Here is a 19671-nt window from a genome sequence, read left to right as displayed (position 1 = left end):
TCAACGAGCTTATACCTCATTATTTGCGAAACCCTCGACATGTCTTATCATGCAAGCTTTCACGGAATGAATCGATCTATCGTTTTAAATTGTTACGCGGTGAACTAATGACAAACGAGCAAACCTTTTGTTAAATTTGAATTTCTAAAATAAAGGTTAAACGTTAGTAAACGTATCGAAAGTGACAATTGTTGGTACGTACGGTCGAGGGTGCCTCAGATAGAAACTATGGCTGTGAAAGAAAATTAAAATAAAAGCCAACGTTGAACTTCTCAATGATTTATTTTCATTGCATTTTCCCAATGTCTATCTATCCTAAACGTTTGCCCTTCCCTGCGTCTTAAAGATTTTACTTCGATGTATCGTGTGATATATAAATAATTTGAATAATGTATATTTAATTTTAGAATTATACGACTGTACAATGTGCAAACAACTTTCAATACGGTAGCAGTAGACCAGATTTTAAGATTTGCTAAAATTACCAAATGTAGAGTTGCGTCTAGAATATATTAAGTAGTCGATGCGATTTTAAACCGTTAGAAAAGAAAGCTAACATTCGAAACATCCAACGAATAAATAAACGCTACATGTGTTGGTAATATTGCGTTTTACAAATTGGATTCATTCTCGCAGTTAACTTCTGGATTGTAAAAAAGAGGGACGCTGAATAATCCGATGGCCATGAGGTTAGGTTCTATGAATCGGCACCGTACGGTCGTTCCCGTGTCGGAAGACTGTGCAAGGTGATTGGTATGATATCATCGTGGGAATATTAATTCGTGAAAAACGATATAAAGGATGGCGATTATCGGTTAACGAGTCATTCGACGTAGATGGCGTACACTTACATATGCGGTTCCTTTACGCGCGATCATTCGTTGATTTCGGCGTATGGATTCCAAAACTAAACATTCGAAAGAATGGAATACAAAAGTGTTTATCCGCGAAAAGCGGAAGGGAAGGAAGTCGCTTCGAACGAGCAGCTAGAGTACTGGATGACTCGACTTCCGGAAGCTTTGAAGGATGTACCCATAATACACCTGGCGATACCCGGTATGTACGTCTGCTTTTATAAATTTGTTACACAATCTAACAATCTTATTATGTTTCAAAGAAAAAATAGCAATTAAAATTGAAGCCTTTTGATCATATAAAATTAAATTTTTTATTATTATACTGCTAACAAGAGAAGAATAATTGACTCGTACGTAAACTAAATATTGCCCGAGTTTATTTCGGTTTCCCTAACTTGCAACGTTCCTTTCAATTTATATACCTAAAATTATTATCGTTTAACTGAATGTACCGCGACGCATGGATGCTTTGTACGGAAAACTGTGCAAAGTAATGCATTTGATGGCGTGTGTATAATACCGACTGGCTCGTAACAGGTTCCCACGATACGATGACTTACACCATAAATCGACGTAATGACGTGGGTCCCGACGAGCCAAAGTACATCAGGGCTCTCGGCCGTTACTGCTCGCTCCTCTCAAAACCCATTATTTTTAATTGGTCTATTACCCAACACGACGTTATCAAGGATCAGCTGAACGGTGGTATCCGATATCTAGACTTACGCGTAGCCACAAAACCAACGAACGGGGATATTTATTTCCTCCACGGTTTGTACGGATCGACGATCTATCAACCGTTGCAGGAAGTAGCAGAATGGTTAACCTCGCACAGCAATGAAATCGTAGTCTTAGATTTTCAACACTTTTATTCGTTCTCAGAAACGGACCATCGACATCTGGTAGACACAATTTTCCGTATATTTCAGAGAAGTCTGTGCCCGATAGCTTCTAGCTTCGATCATATAACGCTGCGCCGGCTTAATCTAGAAAAGTATCAAGTGATCGTTATTTACAGAAACGCTTACGCAAAAAATTACTCGAATTTGTGGCCAAGCGGTCTGTGGCTTACGCCGTGGCCGAACACCGTTCGCGTCGACGAACTCGTCGATTTCTTGAACAAGGAATTGCAAACGCGAAATCCGAACATTGGCTTCGTGTCGCAGTGTATTTTAACTCCAGACGTTCCTTACGTATTGAAGCACATATGCGGAACACTGCAGAGGGATTTAGTACCAGCATGTAGAAAAGTAATTCTTTCTTGGATAAATGAGAAACGACCTGGTCGGGGCGGATTGAACATTGTTATAGCTGACTTCGTGTCGGACGATAACTTTTTATTTTGTAAGACGGTCATCGAATGTAATAAAAAATTCTTCAATTCACAATATACCACATGAAAAAAAAAGTATTCGTACAGGGGGCAAATGTAAAAAGAAGTTTATGTAACCCCGTTTATTAGTAAACGTTCTTAAACAAATTTATTAATAAACTTGGTCACGTCAAGTTCTTCTCTCTCGAATTACTCGCTGTACGAGAATTAACTGTATAATGTTCGTAACGTCCGATGCAAGCTGATTGTGATAAATTAGTTTTTAAATATTATTTTAGTACGCACTTTCAATGCAAAAGCACATTAAGTATTCTAAGAGAAACGTCTCTTTATAATTGTAACAAAGAACATAATAAATCTGTGAAATATACTCGAGTAAAAATCTATATTTCGTTCTAACCCCTTTGTATAATTCCTAACTTTGGTAACAGTAATCATAACGTTAAATATCACAGAATGTCACGTATTGCTTCTTTGTAGTATTCAACCTACATGAATATGGCATTAAAGAATAAGATGTAAGATTTCCATGCATCGAATACTTTCTAGTCTGTAATGCTATTAACATTAGAGTTCCGAAATTTAAGTATTTATGGAGACCTCACGTGAACAATATCTATAGTATTTGTTGAGTCGTGTCGGTTTTTTTGATTGTTTACTTGGACACGATGCTGTGTCTGAGTGTATTGATGTGGTATGTACCAATGCTTTCCAAAATAGGACATCTACAAAAGTTGGAAATTAAGGAAGCTGAGTGAAAAATGATATACGATTCGAGAGTGTATTAGTGTGTATTGTAATTGCAAGTACAGGTGCTCTGTATCGACCGATCAGCGTATTTTGTTGCTTACAAAAATTTGTTACCTCAGTGTGGGCGTGATTAAACTGATGAGACCTAAATCTAAGGATCGATTGGCTGCAACGGATATCTAATTTGTTCGAAGGAGAAGGAAGAAAGTGGAGGTTTATTCCTGGAACGAGGATTTTATGAATAAAAACGGAAAGAAAGTAGGAACGATCGAGGAATGCACGCCCGTCCAAGTTATAAAGTTTAGGATACCAGCATGAAGTGACCGGTACGTCGAGTTTACGAGGGTCGTGTAGCCGATGGTCCTCCTAAATCCCTCCGTTAAGGCGGCTTCAGACTCTGCGTATACAATATTCGATTGACAATAAGATTCCGGGACGGAACAGTATTTAATCAATATACAAGGTGAAACAAAATTTTACAAATATATCTCCATTCCACATACACTGAAATAATGTTTAACATTATATTAAATACTAAATGATTAAATAAATATAAATATGAGTATTGCATTTATATGTTAATATTTTCATGTTTCCTGAAAATATCTTATACGTAATAATAATGCTTTATTTTATCAACGTTCCGTAGGTGAGGGGTATATCATATTGAAAAGTAAGGAATGACAAAAAAATTATGAATTATGAAAAATGAATGAAATTAATATGGTTTGCAATGAAAAACAAGTATCGCATAGAAAAACTATGCCGTTTACTTGCGGTATAAAAATGTATTGTAAGATCACGACGTAAACGGATGGATTTAAATAATAAATTGCGTAATAAATAACGTTAATATCGTTTAAAAACAACAATTATGTATTGTTTTCTCGTAAAACATTGTTGAAATTTTTATGAAACCAACAACTCATTTTACATTATAGAGCGTATGTTCAATACACAGCATAATTAATTTAAAAAGTTATACTGATAGTATTGTAAAATAAATATTTAACAGTAGCAATATATTATTAACGGGAAGACGAAAGTATATATCGTAAAATAAAAAAAAAATCTATATATAAAATTAATTAATCGTCCAAAAGAGGATCTTAAGTATTTTATACTTAATTATACATTTTTATTTTCGAAAGATGAATGAGAATTGATTAATGGATGATGGTTCCGAGAGAAATATGAATATGGTTGAAATATAGCTTTACTATACTACTAAAATCAAATGGGCAGTTTCATCGCGCAATTCATGACGCATTAAATGTTTCAACAAGTTCTGTATAATTAACTGTATCTGGTCATAATGCTTTCACCTTAAGCTGCTTCATTCTAGGTGCTCTCTTTTTAGTAAGTCTTCGTTGTTCTTTTTCTTCCCATTTCCTTTGCTTATCAGGATCCTCTTCCTGCAAGATACGTTCCTTCTCGGCTCTGCGACGTTCTTCTCTCCTCTGCGCAGCTGCTTCGGCTCTAGCGGCATGGGTTGTTTTCAAGAATGCCTCCTCCACTCTCAATCTATTTTTATCTGCTTTACTTTTACCCTAAATACGATAATGATACAAGAAGTTGCACCAGAGCAGAATATAATTGTCAGAAAAAATTACGAACCTCTTTAGATAGCTTGAAACGACGTAATTTATCTAACAAGTAAAATGTTAGTTGTAAGAGAAGTTTCAATTTTTCTTGACCCTCAGCGTTAGTAGTACGTCCTTTAATACTTATATTTAGTCCAACAAGTAAAACTCTTTTTACATCAGGCATTGTTAATTGAGTTGTGTCTCTGAAACGGAATAAAAATATAGTATTACAAAAATGAGAAATAATGAAAGAATTATCATTGAAATATGATTCTTACTCTTGTTGCTTAGGACCACTAAATTGGTCACTAATATGTACATAATCTATGTATGGTGCAAACTTTGTAAATGCTTGTAAAACTCTTGTATCTAAAATAGCTGACGCTGCTTCAGCAATTTCAGACATTACATAAAATCCTGATGGAAGACCGAATTTTTCTCCGGGTCTCTTTTCTGGACAATAAACACTGATATCGGCCATATCGCGCGTTAAATGCATCGCGGTCCGTTTCGTAGCTACCGCTAGCACAAAATTATCCGTTTCATCTTTAGCTAATTCTATTCGTATAAGCGCTTGATCATTTTGTGGTCGCACGAGTTGCGCCAACACTGCCACTAAATCTTGTCTTTTAATTAGTTTTAACTCGATTAACATGGAATCACAACCAACTCTTCCGGAACAATACAAACTGTAATGGGATTGACTCTCTTTTACCAGACCGTTTTCAGATACATCTTCGTTTAACTTCCCCGTATCACCGACAAGAGAAAAGTTATCGAGCAATAGCTGTCTATGCTCCAGCAGCCACATTTCTGCTATACGAGCGTTCTTTGAACGTCCTGCTAGATAGTTAATAAAGTACACTAATAGCCCAATGATCATTAGTATCTCTAAGTAAAAACTATCCCATCTTGCACGCAAATGTAGCGGTATTTTTGTAATTGTTAACGTAGACGGTTCGTCGCTTTTCGGGCCATTATTTGCGCCCGCTGCATCTACCCCTTCAAACTCTTCTTCGTCAAAGTGATCAAATTCACTATCATTATCAACAATCAAAACATCTTCCTCTTCGAAATCTTGATTGAGATTGGATTCCTTAAAATGTTCTGCACCATGATTGTTAATTGACTGAGTTGGCTTCTCTTCTTCGAAGTCTTCGAATTCAGCGAACTCTTTATCTTCGGGAAGTTCTTCATGAAAATGTGCTGTGGCCCATATATTCGTTGCAACTAGTACAATATGGGCTATTACTAACCACAATTTCATTTTGTCTGAAACAAAAAAGAAAGGAACGGTTAATGTACGATAACGATAAAAATAATTGTAAGAAAAGCAAAGTTGCAGAAGCATTTAGAAAGAAAGTATCGAGCGCAGTATTTGTTCCGTTCTTTCTTTTTGCAATAAATAGTATTCGAACGATAGACTGTTAAATATATTTGTATAGAAATAATTTTCGCAATAACTTGCAGCACTGAAAAACATCGAATATGTGAAAGTTTTCATTTCAATAATTTATCTAAAAAATTTCTGTTTCCATTAATTTATTATATTACACTAACTTCACGGTGAATTTATATGTAACACTCCCAGTTTTTCGACATTGATTTCAGTTATCAATTAAACGGAACAGACTTTCCAATAAATAATACGGTCGCACCACTCGTTTGAGAAGGTGACTTGCACACTACGAAACTAGCCACGATACATAACGTCATTTCCTTGGTCGAAATGCATTTTTACGGACAAACGGAGAAGTAAAATTTGTAATTTATAGGTTAGCCGCGATATTAATTTATTCCCAATTTTGAAAACATATAGTATCGAATGAAAATTATATATAGCTCAAAAGTTACTTAACAAAATGGTCAAACCGTCAACTTCATTCACAATATGGGTTCCCAATTAAAAAGGTACAAACTGTATCAATAGGATTTCAGTTTCGAGCGTAACGTATACGCTTAAAAAGCTATCACATTTATTAAGAGACAATCATGAAACAAGAATACATGTTCGTTTTAATATTATTAATTTAAGAATAATTTTGATTAAAAAATACTAGTGTACTTCCTGCCAAAAATAATTACTACGCAAACTCCGTAACAATCAGCTGACGATTTCAATTTTACGCGTGGTGAAACGGTAATGGACACATTAAATTCAATATAAATTATTCCATACATTGATATCAGAATGCATAAACATAAATATAATTATGCAAATTTATACGATGAGAAAAAAATTAAAAAATTTTAAAATCCAGTTATCTGTTTCAAAACATGCTTTCAAAAACAAAATTACAAGTACAACAATAAAACATCGATATTGCATAGAATATAGGTAGTTCGAATCGAAAGAAAAATTAAACTTCGTAAGTTCTTGATTCTTTTAAGTTTGTTAAATCTAAATTTTAGAAAAAGATTGCAAAGTTTCGTGTTTATAAAATTACGACGAAGACTGATATAATGCACGATTATTTGTAGTAGTTTCATTGAAAATAATAAAATTGAGAATAATGATTCGTCGATAAAGCAAATTTCCTATTATGTAGTTTCACGTACGAGCATCGCACGCGACTGTCTCGAATAGAATACTCGACGGTTGAGCGAGAGATCGATTCAGTATGTTCATGGAAACGAGTGAGAGGACTTCATTGCGCAGGCTTAACCATAATGGCTTTGTGCTGTCAAAATATGATATGATTGTTCCTGTATTCCGTCACAATGCGTCGCGTATTGTTTTAGTGATTCTATTGACCGTTAAATCGTGATTATCGTGGGCCCTCGCGGTAACCTTCGAATCGAGATCGATTGAACAAGTGTACATAAAAAAAAAAAGGGCGCGTATTGACAGTGCAAATCCTAGAAAGCAAACAATGGATCAATACCTTGCGGAGGAGGGTAACGTGCGGATACGACGAAAAATCGTTGGTTTATTGTAACGCTTTTTCCCACTCTGCGAGCTTCTTGTGGCCGAAAGCTCGGTAAAGGTAAGTGTTTATCAGAAACAAATCCGGTCGCGACACTTAGAGCGTGTCGTGTGGTGTTTGGTTAAGGTGTCCGTATTAAACTTTCGTTTCTTTTTACGCGAGGTGACAGAGCGGATTGAAACTGACAAGCATTTCAAGTAAAAAGACCAGCTCAGGAATATTCAAGTTCACCGTAACATCGTGTTATATTCTTACAGAATTCTTTTCATTCTTTTTTTCTCGAGTAACTGGAAATTAAGAGAACAGTACAGGAACATACACGTTACACTCGTATCTATTTCTTTTTCCTTCGCTGTCACTGATAAGTGTAATCTTCGAGAATTCAAATTTTTTCGATCAATTTTACTCGAGACGGACAGGTATGCGGATTAAAAACCCATTGGTCGTTACAGTTACCATTGATCGGGGGGGGCGATATCGTTATTTTTTTCTTTCGAACGACGGGGGGTTGGTTCCAAGAAATTTAACGAATTGTTTTCACACTTTTATTAAGTATATTCACAAACACGAGGAATATTAAAACGAGAGAATTAAAGTGTCATTTCTGTTTCGTAATCTTTTTCTTTTCCGTAGGCAGGATATTATTGATTTTGCGAACCGGTTGTGCCCGTCGGGTCTTCCTGTTGGCTCACTGTCGGTGTGTCTCTCGTTGCACAGGTGAATCCCGGCCGCCAGCATGGATAAATCGGACAATCAATTGAAAACCTGGAAAAAGAAAAATATGAAGTCGAATGCGTCGACGGAGGTGATGACCCAGTGCGTGCAGGTCGTCGTACGGTGTCGACCGATGGACGAGAAGGAAACGACCCGCGGTTATACGCGCGTGGTGGACGTGTTTCCATCGAGGGGAGTGGTCGAGATTCGTCATCCACGGGACGATCCATCCAGCGACAATGTGAAAGTCTTTACGTTCGACGCGGTCTACGATTGGAATTCCAGCCAGCTGGACTTGTACGAGGAGACGGTCAGGCCGCTGGTGTCCTCCGTTCTCGACGGTTTCAACGGCACTATATTCGCCTACGGGCAAACCGGCACCGGGAAAACGTACACCATGGAGGGCACGAAGAACGACTACGAGAGACGCGGCGTGATACCACGGTCGTTCGAGCACATTTTCAATCACATAGGCAGATCGGAGAACATGCAGTACTTGGTGCGTGCCAGTTATCTGGAGATTTATCAGGAGGAGATCCGTGATCTTTTGCAGCCCGATCAGACTCTGCGGTTCGAGCTGAAGGAGAAACCGGACACGGGCGTGTTCGTCAAGGATCTGTCCACGTCGGTGTGCAAAAGCGCCGCGGAGATACAGCAGCTGATGAACACGGGCAACCAGAACAGAACGATCGGCGCGACGAACATGAACGAGCACAGCTCAAGGTCGCACGCGATATTTCTGGTCACCATAGAGATGGGATCTATCGGGGACACGGGTGGAATAAGAGTGGGTCGTTTGAACTTGGTGGATCTGGCTGGTAGCGAAAGACAGAGTAAAACCGGTGCATCTGGTGAGAGGCTGAAGGAAGCCAGCAAGATCAACTTGAGCCTGTCGGCTCTGGGTAACGTGATCTCTGCATTGGTGGATGGAAAGACCACTCACGTGCCGTACAGGGACTCTAAACTCACTAGGCTGTTGCAGGACTCTCTGGGTGGGAACTCCAAGACCATTATGGTCGCGAACATTGGCCCAGCTAGCTACAACTACGACGAGACTTTGACGACCTTGAGGTACGCGAATCGCGCTAAGAACATCAAGAACAAGCCGAGAATAAACGAGGATCCGAAGGACGCTCTGTTGAGACAGTACCAAGAGGAGATCGGTCGACTGAAAGAGAAGCTGGCGCAGAAAGGAACGGTGCAAAGGCGGAAGAAGAAGCCGAAGAGGAAGAAGGAGGGCGAGGTCGTGGATTCGGAATCCGAAACAGAGGACAGTCGCTGCGAGGATAACAAAATCGAAACGGATAAGAAGCTGATAGCGGAACAACTGAAGGCGGAGAAACAGGAGACGGAGAATCTCGTGTTGAGAATAAAGGATTTGGAGAGCAAGATGCTCTGCGGGGGCAAGAACATCATCGATCACACGAACGAGCAGCAAAGATCGTTGGAGCAGAAGGCGGCCGAGATCGCTGAACGCAAGAAACGGGAGGTGGAGATGCAACAGAAACTCGAGGCCGAAGAGCTGACGATGGTGGGCGTGAAGGAAACGTACACGAACCTGCAACAAGAAGTGGACGTGAAGTCGAGGAAGCTCAGAAAATGTTTCACCAAGTTGCAAGTCCTCAAGCAAGAACTGGAGGACGTGACCAACGATTTCAACAGGGACAGAAGGGACCTGGAGCAAACGCAACACGAGCTGATGAAGGAGCTCAAGTTGAAGTATCTGATTATTGAGAATTTCATTCCCGAGGAGGAGAAGAACAAAATACTGTCGAGAATTCATCTCGACGAGGAAGAAGACTGTTGGATAGTCAAGGATCCGGAGCCATCCAGTACAGACTCGATAAAGAGACCTACGTCGATTCCTGGCTCGCGTAGACCGGTTTCCGAATACGCGCGAATCGCTTTGGCCATGGGAAGAGGTTGTCGTTATGCGGGTGAGAATATATTAAATTTGGACCTTGACATGCCGGCGAGAACAACGCTGGACTACCAGGGGCCCGTTATCGCGCCCACGATTCAAGCTGTCCTCGAGGAAGCGCTGCGCGACGAGGGCGACATCGACGTGGACGCCTCGAACGCGAAGCTCAGATCTAAGCCACGTTTACAGTCCGCGAAGATACGACCTAAGAGCGTTGGTAAGATCCAACAGATACCACCGCCCATTTACCCAAAGACGAGGGGACTCGTGCCGAAGTAGGAAATTTTAATAATTACGTTCCACTACGTCTGTAAAGAGAATTGTAAATATTGTACGAACCACGGCCTGGGCCTGTATTTGATTAATTTATATAACTCGTTGTGATATACGCCACCATGGTACTCGCGTGTATCGATAAGTGCGACATAGTTGGAATCTTTATAACTCTCTAGTCAATGTGCACTGTGCAGCCGCGTATTAATATATTAATTATTTCAATATTGTATCAATAAACACACACGCAGAATAAACGATCAATAAATTTAGGTTTCTAAACCTGTTATTAAAGGCTGGCATCTGTGTACGTAGCTTTAATATTCGCTAAAAATAATAAAAGCACGGGAACATAGAATAAAACGATTCGTTTATGTATGTTTTCTTTATACAATTAGACATACTATTAATTTAATGCTATTGTTAATATTATTATTGGATGCTAAGAAATATGTTCCTTGGTACGTTTTTATAGTTTCTCTGAAAAATGGAAAAACTTAATACGCTTAAAAGTATTTACAAATGAAGGTTATTCCTTTGCTCGTCCAATACACTTTTACAACTTCTCTTCTTTTTTTATTGAAAAATTACACATAGTTATTCTTGCTATTATATATATTTATATATAAATATGTGTATCTATATTTATATATATATATATTTCTTTAAACATTAAAAGTGCTTGTAAAAATAACATCGTTACTTTTGACTCCTTTGATATTTATCACGCATATCTGAAAATGCTGAATTATACAGATGATGAACGTATTATCAAATAATAAAAATTTAACTAAAATTACTGTTACGAAATTGTAAGTGAGAGTAAAGACGTTTTTTCGTTTCAACTTTCTTCTTTTTACTTACTTTCTTCCCGTTGACATCGACCATTTTAATATCACTTTATCGTATAAATCCACGTTCACTCCTTGCACATGTGATACAGTTCAATAAAGCGGGAATATTTTCAATAAATTCAAACCTCTCGCCAACGACGAGGCGCGAGACGTACGCGAATTATAAACGTATAAAATCTGACGCGATAAATGTAAACGTGAAATTCGTCAGGAAGTTCTGTGACAAAGAAATAAGCGTATTTTCAATCATTTTTTGTTTTCTATAAAAGGGACCAGGATGCTCTTTATCAAACGTCATAATGGAAAACTTGGTACAGTTTAAATATTAAAATGTACTTATACATTAAATTCATTTCGGTTAGAGATCCTGATCGTTACTATATGTCAATTAAGATTCCTTCAACTAGTAACATTCAAACCTCCCAGAGACACTCAGAGCCCGAGGAAAGAATCGGTTCCGTAACAATTGTAAATAAATTTTACAGTCACAGTAAAAGTTCGATACGCTCGTACGAAAGATATTTAAACCGGATATCACTTCAATAAAAACGTTGTTGTTGCACATAGTTTCCGTATTGTTGTTGCGGTTGCTGTTGAGAGTAACTCGACGAGTGTCCCGCGGGTGGTGCACCGTACGGTGAACCACCGTAGTTCTGCTGATTCGGGTATTGATTGGACGCCATTGACGGTCCGCTATACTGACCTTGATTGGCTAGACCACTGTAACCCTGGTAATTATACCCATTGTCCATGTAACCCTGATTACCACTGTAAACTTGTTGCGGATAATTTTGAAACTGTTGATTCGATATGCTCGGGTAACTTAACGGGGGTCCCTGAGGACGAGAACAAGGTTGTTGTGTACTCGGAACATAACCCTGATTGTAAAAGTTTGACACAGAACCCGTCGACGTGTTGGACATTTGGTCCAACGGCTTCGATACATTGTGTTCGATATTATCGGTTCCAAGATGCGACTTTGGCACGTATTTGTTCGGAAGATCCCCCATTATGTTAGCGATCAATCGTTTAGTCTCGTTCAAAATTGCATTCGGATCGTTGGTTTTCGTCAGGTCTTTCGATCTCACCGGTGAACGTGACCGTGACCGCGAACGTGACCGCGTCCACGAACGCGGGGAGTTCGACGCCGATTTCGAGAACGCTCGCGACTTTTTCTTCGCCTTTTCATTCTCGATCACATTTTTGTCCGCCGCCTTATAAATGTCCTCGAACGTGTAATCGTCATCGTCGTCCGACAACTCCAACTTCGTCTTTTGTTTCTCGTCGTTATCGGCCTTTGTCTGTTGCTCTTCCTCGTCGTCGTTCGCGAACATATCTATCTTAGGCTTCCATTTATCCTCCTCCTCGATGGGATTCTGATTTACTTTGCGCACCGAGAACGGCGAGATACTTCTGCTCGATTTAATAGTCGTTTCGACCTTGTCGGGCGTCGGAGACTTCGTCTTCGGGGTCGAAGCTATCAACGACGTTGTGCCTAAGTTAACGAAGGCTCTCAATTTTTCTACTCGGACCGGATCGGTCACCTCCAATTTTTTCAAGAAATTAATTAGACCGTGTTGCTCCTGCGTGCTCAAGTCTTTGAAATTCTGTAGAAGCGACTTCAAGTCCGTGTCCGATAAACTCTCCATTTTAGAAGTTTGTCGTTCCACGGTGTCTATCGTTGACGTTGCAGGCGAGGTCGTAGTTTGACCGAGGGAATTGTTACCCCTCGCCAACCCTTTAACGAAATCAGCCGTGGTTACTGGCCGATCGGAATTCTTCGACGCCTCGGCCATCCCTACAACAGCGTTGATAAGAGTCTCCAGCTCTTCTTGGGAAACGTTCGATCTACCTTGCGCTACCAGAGCAGCCGCTATTTGTTGAGCTATAGCCATCTTATCTACAGTGCCTACGCCAGGCACGCTAACGGGTTCCGATTTAATCGCGGGCGCAATAACCTCTACCGGCCTCGCGTAAACCGTTCTCGGTATATAACTCGCTGACTTGGCAGCCTCCAACTCTCGTTTCTTCTTCTTCTCCTCCTCGATTTTCTTTTTGCTCTCCGCCGCTTTGTGCAACAGCTGAGCGATATTTTGTATCGCTGACTTCGTCGGCGTGATCGCCATTTTCTCTATCATGCCAGCGAACAGCTGACCCTTCAGTTTCTCCTTCACCGTCTCGAACAGAACGCTCACCTCCTCGTCGTACAGCAACTCCTCGGCGGAGTTCGGTTTCGCTTTCTCCGCCGCCAACGCTTTCGAAAGAAGGGACACTATCTTCGGCCCGAGGGAGCCCAGTTGACCCTCCAGCGCCGTGAGCAATCTCAACAAGCCTACCACTTCCAAATCCTCGGTCAATACCTCGTCCGGTATGGGGCTCGGAGACTTTTCTTTCACCGGGTAGGGTGTCGCGTAATGTATCGATCTCGTACGCGGAACGCCACGCGGGTAGTAACTGCTTCTATACATGCCACCCCTGCCACGCATGTACGAGGAATACGCGTAATCGCGGTCCCTCATATCGTGATGATCGTAATATTCCGTCTTAATGGTTTTCGTCCCGACGTACTCGACCTCGTCGTCGCTCTCCACGCGGTGTCTGCTTCGTTTCGGCGGCGATCTGTCGCGCCTGTTCGGCGGTATCCATTTCTCCGGCGGTTTATCTTCCGGCAACTCCAACCGTTTTCTGATCTCCTCTTTCCGCTGTTGCAATTGCTCGTTATGGATCTCCCGCATACGTTTGTTCCAGAACTCGATCCACTCGGGCTTGAAATCGTGCTTACTGGGATCCTTGCCCTCCGCTTGCAACTCTTTGTACCGCCTGTTCCAAAATTTCTTCCACTCGGCCGGGTAAGAGGGATGCTTCTCCGGGTTCTTCTCGTGAAATTTCAACGCGCGATCGAGCGTCTCTTCGGCGCGTCTGATCTGCTCGCGATACTTGTCCCATTTGTCTCGTTCTCTGAGCGGCTCCGGGGACCGCGAATGCGAGCGCGTGTGCGATCGCGTCCGGTCCCGCGAGTATCGCGGTTTCACGCGATACTTTCCACCCTTGTCTATCGAATTGGTCTTACGACTACGAATCGGCGACCGTGACCTTGAACGCGACGGCGACGGACTGCTCGATATGCTCGAGAGCGACGAGAGGGACTTAGTTTCGTCGGAGGGACGTTTGGGAGACTTTTTCACGGGCTCTTCCTCTTTGTCTAACGGTTTACGGATATTTAATTTATCCCTTGTGAAAATACGAATCTTGAATCCCCTAAAAAAGACAAAACATATACTTAACGATTTAATTTTCTGGGACTTATCGAAGAGCTTTTGAAACACAGTTATTGAAATATTCCATTAATATAATTCAATGGAAATATCAACTTACGATTTTGTAGTCTCTGATTTGGACTCTGTTTTCTTCGGTGATGATTTTTCATGTTTCTTGTCTTCACTTTTATGTTTATCATCTGGTTTCTCATCGGTAGGTTGACAATCTTAATACAAGATTATCATTAAACAATTAAATGCTTAAGGCGCAAACACCTTATCTTAAGAATATAATCCATTCCACACTCACCTTTCTTCACACCACTGTTACCAGCGATTTCAGCCATCTTTTCTTCAAAGTCTGTTACCCATCGCACATCATAAACATCCATAAATGTTAACTCTGGCGTTTCCCTGCACGTAGGAAACAGCCATTGATTTTAAGGAAATGGAAAATTACCGTCTTGTTAAATCACGCTCATCGAACATTCGCAAAACACGCGAACTGAGATACCCAATTCGCATATACGCTCAAACGCATAAAGTGGAAATAACCGTATTACAACTTACCTAAAATGATAATCATGATAGACTCTCTTGATATACTGCATTTTGTTCTTTTCAAATTGATTCTTGTCTACCAACTGAGGCTGCAATCTTCCAAATCGTTCTTCGATCTTCTTAGCCACTAACACCGATATTTCATTAGCCCCGCGTTTATAATTGGGAGTACGCGGTAATTCCGTAATAGCTCGCGATATAGTTGGAAAATGTCTGTTTAGATACGTTATTCTATGATTATAACTGGTTATATGAGCCATGACGGTACGGGGATCACCCCGTTTATCACATAAAACGCACGTATAACTGGGTTCACAGGAATCATTATCCACTAGTTCGAGTAGATATTCGAGACCAACGAGAGGAGAACTTCTATGTCGATCGAGACTCGTTTGGATTGTTGTTGTTCTTGTTATTTGGTCCTCCATACCAGGTGGTACTGGTTCTCCAGGTGCTAGACTATCACCAATGGTGGTCGACTGTGCAGGTGGAGTTGTTTTTACAATGTCCGATCGTTTGGACCATAATAAAACTGGATATGGCCATTCGTCTAATTTCATTTTGTGACGATTACACATGTTATGATTTAGTAATTTATGAGCCCCGAACAGAGCTATGTTACATATATGACACCATATATCGCCATCTTCAGTTTCCGAGTACACGGGTCTAAGCGTGCCATCTTCGGCAGTGACGCTGCTCCTCATTAAACGCTTTCGATCAAACTCTTCCTGCGAAATGCAAACACTTGATAAAATGAACAAATAACTGTTGTTTCAAGAATTTATCACAGAACGCACAAAACGTATTAGTAATTTTGATTACTGGAATATTAAATTTATTTTTCAAACGAAAAAGCATAGGTGTCTCCAATAATGAATACTGAAAATTGTGATCAATTTGAATACATCATAATTCTGTTTCTATCGCACAAACAACAGTCAATCAATACAATAATATAAAAACAACGTACACGTATATCTAGACTTAATAAATATATGTTCAAAATACAGATAACACAAATATTCTAAAACTGTTTTAGGTAGTAATTACAAGTACAATATTTATGCGTACAATTTGTGGTGTACATTACCTTCTCTTTGCCCGCCTCCGATAAATGAGTAGGATTACGACCTTCTATATCAAGATCGTCAAAATTCTGCATGGCTGTACCACTTCTGTGTAAAAATCCTCACCGTGGTTTCTGAAAATACAAAACTGTCATAAGGTTCGAGAAAGAAAAAAATGCAGCATTAGGGTTGGCCAGACGTTACAAAAATTAACAAATGGTATATAAAAACAAAGTATCTACACAAGGATAACGCTATATGAAATGAAATTCTTGATTAAAAAATGATTCTAGAAATAAATACGCTTTATGTGATTTCGATTTTAGAAATAAATATCGGGATTATTTGCTATTAATTTATGAGCCAACCCTATAGCAGCAATAATTAATTTCCTTACCATAAATTCTGTGATAAATGTTATTATTAATAAAGCTAACAAATTTTAATGAACTATACTTACCAGTTCAAAGTTGTATGAGCTAATATATTTAAACAGTTTATATATACACATGTAACATTATCTAAACGTGAAGTTCCTATATACGTAGTTTAATTTTATACTAAACTAAACTAAAGCATAATCACAAATTTGCATTTAAAGAAGGACAGTTTGGTGCCTATAATATTGCTGAAAAGATGTTTTCAGCAATTCTACAGATACGCATTAACTTATAATTCTAAGATCGACATTAAACGATGCTCGATTTTTGTTCTTTAATGTAAGAACTAAACGATATAATTATTATTATTAGTATTATTATTTGTAATTTTGCTGGAGTATAACAATCAATCCCCAGCTACTTACCGACAGAAAGGAAACCTCATATATCCAATAATGTTTCCAGGATGCACAAGTACCACAAAACATTAAACAGAGTGCACCATACAAAGACACTAATATCACGCAAAGTTAAGAATTAGAATAACTTTGCAATAGGTACGTATATATATATATATAAATATATATATTCAAACGAGGAAAACCATAGCCGTTTATGTTGAAACAAAATCATGTTATAATTGGAATCGACACAGCTAATGTGGGTAATGTGCTGCGAGTCTCATCGTATCAGGATAATGAACAAGACATGTAAATGATGTGTGTCTTTTTATTAAGCGGTGCTTACTTAAACAAATTGTACCGCTAATAACATAAGAACAACAAAATCATTGGTGGAAGTCACGGAAGAACCTGTAATACGCGCAACCAAAAGGTTATCCGACTAACCGTATTCCACAGACATTCGATAACATAAACATTATACCAAATTCACTCGCGCAATTAATGTTTAGCAACCAAACGATCATGGCCAAATGGCGATCCTTTGGTTTAAATTAATCTTCCCCTTCCTATAAATACTTTTCATGTATTTCGGACAGCTTATGCCTAAATCGTAATGTCCAAAACTAAACGGATACAAAAGAGTGGAACTGACTTACCAAATTACCAGAATGCGACGGGTCACGGTTAGCAATCTCTTCTGTGCGGACTTTTGATTTTATTAATTCTATTTTCGATAAAACCTTTCGGTGGCCATATCGAAAGAGAAATATTCGACGAGCATAGGACTGCGCATGACTGGCCCGCATAAAGAGGTCGTGCTCGGTAATTAATTCTTGGTAGAAAACAATCTTACCAACTTTATCTTTTTCCTATTTTTTCGACGCCATGTTGGGTCCAGACACCTGTACGTGTCCGTAATTATTTTTACTCTTTCAAAGTTTATTTTTTTACATTCATTTAATGAATTATTATTTTATTCGATATACTGTGATACCTATAGAACAAGTATACTTTGTTCGAACGTTTTATATAATATGAAGGAGGTTAAAAGTGAATCGAAAACTTTGGGGGTAGGTTAGTATTCATGAATAGAAGTGAAACATGCTTAATCAAGGTATTTATATTATATTATTGTATTTTTTGAGTGTGCATAGACACATAATCATTGAAATCTGTCAACGAACTGTGTATAGTTTAACGAATAGATAAATATGCAAATACGTGATATTTACGGTAGATAAAATCTGAAGTGCAGTATTTTTATGCTTGGCATTGATGGTTTCGTGACTCTGATTCTACGTTACGTAAATTTCCAGGTTTTATCATCCGTAAAAATCGTACGAAGGAAAATGAACTGTACTTTTTATGAATTACAGCGAACGTCTCTATCTTTGAGACTGTTCATTGTTTATTTATCAATCGATTCGACGCCAAACAGATCGAATATATTTTTTCAATTGCCAAAAGTCCCGTTTTAGACGGTTCAGTCTGTGCAACGCAGATGTGATTGGTTTGCTATCGAAAATATTGCGACGGGAAACATCGGTTTGTTTGTACGAATCTTTAGCAGTAAAAGTCAATAAAAATCGACTAACTGCTCCTGTTTGCAAATGCAGCTGGTAGTACTGCTGATTTTATTTCGCTGCAAAAGCAGAAAATCTCGTTGCTTTAATCCTTTGACTGCGAAAAATCTACACGCTTTACATCGATAATTTTTTCTTCATTAGAATAATTTTACTGTTCTATTAAACTGATCGTCTGTTGAAAATTTATTTTAGAACATTGTGACTCGATCGAATTACTGGACGTGTCCGAACCAGGCTTACACGGCTAGTAAATTGCGATTATTACACGACAATTACACGTTCATTGTGCAAGCCCTTTAGAATGCGGGTAGACGTTCGTAGCTTTGAATATCACGAGTTGGAATTGAATGCGTAGATACTGTAATAAGCGAGAGTTCACGACGAATGATCGAAACGGGAGACAAAACTAGGAACGATAAGGCCAAAGAGAAATCGAACACACACGAATGAAACGTTGGAAGTCGGGACAAATTGGTTCTCGTACGCGTGGTACTTTGATAAATGGGTGCATCGTGTTATGCTATCTCGAAGACTGCATAGCAAAAGATACAAATTATTATTGAAAATCTTTCGACCAGAATATAAACAGATCATAATTTTATCTCCAATAGGTAACCTAACCTTAAACAATCACGAAACCTAACCTTTAACAATTTGAGATGAGTCAAAATCAAAGAGGTTATGCGGGCCGAAGATAAGACAATTACTATAAATGGCGGCCACCCACAACTCTGATGGAAGTAGAAACAGCAGATCGTGAACCCACAAGAAAAAATTGTAATGGGAGATTCTAGAGGCCAAAATAAGACGAAAATCAATTTAATTTGTTATTTGAGGCGTTGCCAGTGATTTGTTTGTTTTAATATTTTAACGATGATAGCGTAGAATATCGAGTTCACCGTTGTTAAATATTTCTATTTTTCTATGAGTCAATCTATACAATAGGGGTCATTTTCTATGAGTCAGTCTATACAGGGTGTTCGGCCAATTCAGAGAAAAATTTTAATGGGGGATTCTAGAGGCCAAAATAAGACGAAAATCAAGAATAACGATTTGTTGATGGAGGCTTCGTTAAAATGTTATTAATGTTTAAAGTTTCGTCTGTAGAATGGCAACAGTGGTTCTCACTCAACATGAGAAACTCTACTTACTGACGTATCGAAAGCCTCACAGTTTTATGAGTGAGAACCACTACCGT

At 39.1% G+C, this 19671-nt stretch overlaps 4 protein-coding genes across 12 annotated transcripts in view; 2 read left to right on the top strand and 2 right to left on the bottom strand.

Annotated features, from left to right (window-relative positions):
• The window catches only part of LOC122404902 (PAT complex subunit CCDC47), a 29852-nt gene extending 23543 nt beyond the window's left edge, over positions 1 to 6309 (bottom strand). For 2 of the 6 annotated variants that reach the window (XR_006259726.1, XM_043409248.1), the window contains exons 1-4: positions 6185 to 6293; positions 4805 to 5798; positions 4558 to 4729; positions 4266 to 4490 (exon numbers count right to left, since the gene is read on the bottom strand). Coding sequence is in view for 3 of the 6 variants with exons in the window: in XM_043409248.1 (XP_043265183.1) it covers positions 4266 to 4490; positions 4558 to 4729; positions 4805 to 5798; positions 6185 to 6242 (1449 nt within the window). In the remaining 3 variants the exon portion in view is untranslated. Of the gene's footprint in view, positions 1 to 2597; positions 3338 to 3588; positions 4491 to 4557; positions 4730 to 4804; positions 5799 to 6080 lie in introns of those variants that run through there. The other 4 variants (XM_043409250.1, XR_006259728.1, XR_006259727.1 and 1 more) reach the window with 4 other exon arrangements.
• LOC122404904 (PI-PLC X domain-containing protein 2) lies at positions 443 to 3143 on the top strand. 2 transcript variants are annotated; one of them, XM_043409252.1, is made up of 2 exons: positions 443 to 1056; positions 1395 to 3143. In XM_043409252.1, the coding sequence occupies exons 1-2, from the start codon at positions 924 to 926 to the stop codon at positions 2255 to 2257; spliced, it is 996 nt and encodes a 331-aa protein (XP_043265187.1). In that variant the 5' UTR covers positions 443 to 923; the 3' UTR covers positions 2258 to 3143. The 2 variants fall into 2 exon arrangements, with proteins under 2 accessions (XP_043265187.1, XP_043265188.1); XM_043409253.1 differs by having other exon boundaries at positions 1003 to 1060.
• An 854-nt stretch (positions 6310 to 7163) lies between the features above and the next one.
• On the top strand, positions 7164 to 10917 carry LOC122404899 (kinesin-like protein KIF3B). 2 transcript variants are annotated; one of them, XM_043409244.1, is made up of 2 exons: positions 7164 to 7513; positions 8171 to 10917. In XM_043409244.1, the coding sequence occupies exon 2, from the start codon at positions 8190 to 8192 to the stop codon at positions 10365 to 10367; it is 2178 nt and encodes a 725-aa protein (XP_043265179.1). In that variant the 5' UTR covers positions 7164 to 7513; positions 8171 to 8189; the 3' UTR covers positions 10368 to 10917. The 2 variants fall into 2 exon arrangements, with proteins under 2 accessions (XP_043265179.1, XP_043265180.1); XM_043409245.1 differs by lacking the exon at positions 7164 to 7513 and adding an exon at positions 7727 to 7872 and having other exon boundaries at positions 8087 to 10917.
• A 159-nt stretch (positions 10918 to 11076) lies between these two features.
• On the bottom strand, positions 11077 to 17665 carry LOC122404898 (uncharacterized protein CG7065-like). 2 transcript variants are annotated; one of them, XM_043409243.1, is made up of 7 exons: positions 17544 to 17659; positions 16909 to 16923; positions 16127 to 16237; positions 15043 to 15764; positions 14783 to 14886; positions 14591 to 14699; positions 11077 to 14473 (listed from the first exon to the last, which is right to left on the bottom strand). In XM_043409243.1, exons 3-7 carry the CDS (start codon positions 16196 to 16198, stop codon positions 11755 to 11757), a joined length of 3726 nt encoding a protein of 1241 aa, XP_043265178.1. In that variant the 5' UTR covers positions 16199 to 16237; positions 16909 to 16923; positions 17544 to 17659; the 3' UTR covers positions 11077 to 11754. The 2 variants fall into 2 exon arrangements, with proteins under 2 accessions (XP_043265178.1, XP_043265177.1); XM_043409242.1 differs by lacking the exon at positions 16909 to 16923 and having other exon boundaries at positions 17544 to 17665.
• Between the last annotated feature and the right edge of the window lie 2006 nt (positions 17666 to 19671).

Source organism: Colletes gigas, unplaced genomic scaffold (genome assembly GCF_013123115.1).
Source record: "Colletes gigas isolate AHSC1104 unplaced genomic scaffold, ASM1312311v1 Colletes_gigas_Sc00003, whole genome shotgun sequence".
NCBI lineage: Eukaryota > Metazoa > Arthropoda > Insecta > Hymenoptera > Colletidae > Colletes > Colletes gigas.
Note: the sequence above shows the minus strand (reverse complement) of the source record. Positions and strands in the feature narration are given on the sequence as shown.

Bases quoted from the DNA above. Each gene is read 5' to 3' on its own strand.
- LOC122404904 (XM_043409252.1), top strand. From the start codon at position 924: ATGGAATACAAAAGTGTTTATCCGCGAAAAGCGGAAGGGAAGGAAGTC. The intron at 1,057-1,394 runs GTATGTACGTCT...GGCTCGTAACAG, and splicing joins AATACACCTGGCGATACCCG to GTTCCCACGATACGATGACT.
- LOC122404899 (XM_043409244.1), top strand. From the start codon at position 8,190: ATGGATAAATCGGACAATCAATTGAAAACCTGGAAAAAGAAAAATATG.
- LOC122404898 (XM_043409242.1), bottom strand. From the start codon at position 16,198: ATGCAGAATTTTGACGATCTTGATATAGAAGGTCGTAATCCTACTCAT. The intron at 15,765-16,126 runs GTAATGTACACC...TGCATTTCGCAG, and splicing joins CGGAGGCGGGCAAAGAGAAG to GAAGAGTTTGATCGAAAGCG. The intron at 14,700-14,782 runs GTGAGTGTGGAA...TCTTGTATTAAG, and splicing joins TAACAGTGGTGTGAAGAAAG to ATTGTCAACCTACCGATGAG.